The sequence below is a fragment of the Austrofundulus limnaeus genome, unplaced genomic scaffold (assembly GCF_001266775.1).
Source record: "Austrofundulus limnaeus strain Quisiro unplaced genomic scaffold, Austrofundulus_limnaeus-1.0 Scaffold7, whole genome shotgun sequence".
In the NCBI taxonomy this organism is placed as follows: domain Eukaryota; kingdom Metazoa; phylum Chordata; class Actinopteri; order Cyprinodontiformes; family Rivulidae; genus Austrofundulus; species Austrofundulus limnaeus.
In genome coordinates this window covers 5621412-5625965 of record NW_013952409.1, presented here as the reverse complement: position 1 = coordinate 5625965, position 4554 = coordinate 5621412, and the positions used below count along the sequence as shown (strand labels likewise).

The 4554-nt window shown below is 39.2% G+C and overlaps 1 protein-coding gene across 2 annotated transcripts in view; it reads left to right on the top strand.

Moving 5' to 3' along the window:
* tmtc2b (transmembrane O-mannosyltransferase targeting cadherins 2b) overlaps positions 1-4554 on the top strand; it is a 95022-nt gene that overhangs the window by 71399 nt on the left and 19069 nt on the right. For both annotated transcript variants that reach the window (XM_014034603.1, XM_014034608.1), the window contains one exon: positions 872-950. In XM_014034603.1, the coding sequence (XP_013890057.1) occupies positions 872-950 (79 nt within the window). The remainder of the gene's footprint in view (positions 1-871; positions 951-4554) is intronic.

Here is a 4554-nt window from a genome sequence, read left to right as displayed (position 1 = left end):
TCCAGTGAAATATATTTATGTTTGTGGTTGTAATGTGACAAAATATGGAAAAGTTCAAGGGGTATGAATACTTTTGCAAACCACTGTATGTTTTGACAAAGTCTCATGTTTCTGCTATAGAAGTCCTCCTTGTCATATCGTACAATAAGGACATCTGAAGCTGTAGTGAATTGAGATAAAAGCAGGAAGTTGCTCAAGGAGCCTTCGGGGAGTGCGGAGAAAATGCTCGCTTTAACGCTGACATTTTCCAAAATTGCTTTTGTCATCGGGGACACTGTGTTTGTGCAGATAATCGTCGGGCTGTTTTTAACAAATTCACTTTGGTTTGTGCCCCTGAAGACCTGGACTGCTGGCTACAAAACTGTTTTTTTTTCTAATGCTGCACATTTATATTGTGTATAAGCAGGTGATTCTGCTGATTCAATCAAGAAAGAAGCAGCAGCATTGCTGATTTAATAAAGGGTTGTATAAATTGTTGGCATGCTTTCTTACCTAAAAAAAAAAAAAAGTCCCACTGCCTCTGACCTCTAACCACAACATTTGTTTCAGCAATAAAGCAGTTTTTAGGTCTCGCTGCTGTTTGAGACTCTAGAGTTCTCTGAGGTGCTGAACGTGCACACTATAGAGTCAATAAGTGACACTCTTCTAGTTGTCTTAACAGCCGTGACAGAGAGGATAGACCCTTTGTGCTCAGCTCTGTATGAACCACCCAAGCGAAGACCCCCAATTCCACGCTGTGTATTCATATTGTCAGGGCCCCGGCTGCAGTGGAGCAATGACTGTTTACCCCAGAGCCAGGTTCTCTGGCAGGGTCTATATGCTCTCTAATGCAAACATCCCCCCACCTTCGTCTTTTTTTTTTCTTTCACAGGAGGCCCTCTCCGTGTTTAAAGAAGCAATACAGAAAATGCCAAGACAATTTGCACCACAGAGCCTCTACAACATGATGGGTAAGGAGCTGCTTTTATTTCAGAAACAGGAGGATAAAAGCTGTTGTGAGAGGTTGTTGGTAAAAAGAGTCTTTAAGGACTTAGCAGCTGGACATCAACATATAATATACATATTTTCATTTTATATACAGTATTTACTGACAGTTCTTTCGAATAAAAAAATGTAGCTCTGCTTCTGCAAGCAGATTTAGGTTAAGCCAGGTCTAAAGATATTCAAAAAGATTGCAGGAAAAATGAAAAACAGTATTTTGACTAGGCACTAATACAATTTACACATTTGTGTTAAGCAGAGTTAATTTTATTTTTTTTACAAGAACAGCCCAGCTTGTAATATTACAGCTGCTCAACAGCTGCTCTCAGTCTCATTATAGCTCTGCGCTTTGTTGCTTTTTCTCTTTTTCAAAGTAACCTATGGCTTCTTCTAAACACCAGGATGTCTGTATTCCAGACTTGGTGATGCTACAGGTTTGCTTATGTTTTAGCAGAATGTAATGTGACAGAGCTTTTCAGATTATGTCAAAATATTAATTGACACGGCCGGCACCGTTAAGGAACAATATTGTTTCTAATCGTGGCACAGAGCCAGAGATGTGTTGTGCAGCTTCACGTTTTTTTTTTTTTTTTCCCTCTGCTGAACTGATTTGCGCATTTGGTTCACCTGCTTGTATCTATTTCCAGTTTCCCTCACTCTGCTGCTCTCGTGCTGTTTGTCAGACGCCATCGAGCAGCAGCTTTCATTAGAGGCAGACTTGGGTGGTAATCTGTACCCTGCTGGTCTCCCTCCAACAATCTCTGGTGGGCTCAGGAATGCTCCTTTTTCCACGAAGCTGCTTTTCAGCTCCTTGGGCTGAATGTCACTTCTAATTGCGTGTTGATATTTGTGCTAATCTCGCACACAAGTCTGGTGCCAGCGAGGGAAGGGGAGCCAAGTCTTTCGGCTGCTTTTAAACCCGTCAACAAAAGGAAAGTCATGTCAAAACAGATGCATAAATGTCTTTTTAATTATAACTATTTGTATGAAAGTCCTCAGGTCTCTGATGCTTTTATACCAAAAAGCAATTGAAATCCCAGATTCTAGTAAAAAAAAACACTTGCATGCCAGATATGGAAATACAAGAAGAAAGAAGATAAGTCTCTGCTTTGGATATAATGGAAATGCACATTTCTGAAAGAAATCTGGGTTATTTTAGCTTTGCAGCTCAACTTAATGTCAGATGGTGTTCTAACATCCACAATTTTAAATGTGTAGGAAAAATATCCTGAAGTTTGAACCTGTGAAAACATGTTTTTATTATCCATCCTTCCATCCGTTCATTTTCTTTACTCACTTCATTCTTCCCGGGTTATGGGAGATCTGCTGACCATCTCCAGCTTTTACAGTGGGGTGTGAAAGTTTGGGCAGCCTTGTTAATTTTCTTGATTTACCTTTATAAATCAYTGATTGTTTGGATTAAAAAAATCAATAAAATATATCATATAGGGGACAAACACAGTGATATTTGAGAAATGAAATTAGGTTTATACGACTTACAGAAAGCGTGCAATAATTGGTTGAACAAAATTAGGCAGGTGCATTAATTTGGGCACTGTTGTCATTTTATTGATTTTAAAACCTTTAGAATTAATTTTTGGAACTCAAATTTGGTTTGGTAAGTTCAGTGACCATTGACCTCCATACACAGGTGACTCCAATAACGAGAAAGGGCACTTAAGGGGGGCAATTGTCAGTTTTTCTCCTCTTTGCATCTTCTTCGAAGAGTGGCAGCATGGGAGTCTGAAAACAACTTTCAAATGAGCTGAAAACAAAGATTGTTCACCGTCATGGTTTAGGGGAAGGATTCAGAAAGCTATCAGAGATTTCAGCTTTCTGTCTGTTAGAAACATTGTGAGAAAATGGAGGACCACAGGCACAGTTCAAGTCAAGGATCGAAGTGGCAGACCAAGACAAATCTCCAATAAACAGAAGTGAAGGATGTTGAGAACAGTCAGTCAACCCACAGACCAGCACCAAAGACTTACAACATCATCTTGCTGCTGATGGAGTCACTGTGCATCATTGAACTATTCAGCACACTTTACACAAGGAGATGATGTATGGGARAGTGATGCAGAGGAAGACTTTTCTCTGCCCACATCACAAACAGAGCTGCTTGAGGTATGATAAAGCACATTTGGACAAGCCAGCTCCATTTTGGAATAAGGTGCTGTGGACTGATGAAACTAAAATAGAGTTATTTGGGCAGAACAAGGGTCGTTATGCATGAAGGAAAAATAACACAGCACTCCAAGAAAAACACCTGCTACCTGCAGTGAAATTTGGTGGTGGTTCCATCATGCTGTGGGGCTGTGTGGCCAGTACAGGGACTGGGAATCTTGTTAAAGTTTAGGGATGCATGGATTCCAACCAATATCATCAGATTCTGGAGACCAATGTCTAGGAATCAGTGACAAAGCTGAAGCTGCACTGGGGCTGGATCTTTCAACAAGACAACCACCCTAAACACTGCTCAAAATCTACTGAGGCATTCATGCAGAGGAACAAGTACAACATTCTGGAATGGTCCTCTCAGTCCCSAGACCTGAATATTATTGAAAATCTGTGGTGTCACTGAAAGAGAGCTGTCCATGCTCAGAAACCATCAAACCTGAATGAACTGGAGATGTTTTGTAAAGAAGAATGATCTAAAATACCTTCAGCCATAATCCAGACTCCCATTAGGAGCTATAGGAAGCGTTTAGAGGCTGTTATTTCTGTGAAAAGAGGAGCTACTAAATATTGAGGTAAGGGTTTTTTATGGTGCAAAAATTTATGCACCTACCTAATTTTGTTTAACCAATTATTGCACACTTTCTGTAAATCACATAAACTTCATTTCACTTCTCAAATATTACTGTGTTTGTCCCCTATATGATATATTTTACAGATTTTTTTTATCCAAACAATCAGTGATTTATAAAGGTAAATCAAGAAAATTAAGAAGGCTGGCCAAATTTTTGCACCCCACTATATTGTGCAAGAGGCAGGTTACACCCTGGACCTGTTGCCAGTCTGTATTCTCATTATTCACAAGGGAAAAATATTAGTTTTTATTTTTTTTAACTAATAAGAAAATGTTTTAAATATGAAAGTCGGTATTATAGGATCTATTCTAACATGTTGTTTTTGCTTATTTGAGAAGGTGTTTGTACAAATGTTCACTAGTTTTGGTTTTGCATGCACACCTGGTACTTATCATTATCTGTCTGTGAGTGTGATTACCCATAATCCYTGTGGAATTAAAGCCCGTGTTCTTCTGTTAAAACAAGTTGTCCAGCTCTAGAAGAAAACATGCATTGAAATATAAACTCTAATCCGACTGGCCTAGATTCAAACTGTTTCTCTGTGAATATCATAAGAATGATTTTTATTGTGTTACTGGTCGTGTTGTCAAAATGCTGCATTATTATTGGATGGATTATTGAATGGGAAAGACAGATCATTGTTGTTTCAGGTGCTTGCAGCAGGTCAGATGTTTTGTGGGGGGGTGAGGCATCAGATGATGTTTGACTAATTAGGGAGAGTAAGAAAGAGCAACCTGACTGATATCGTCCGGGTTTCTTAAAT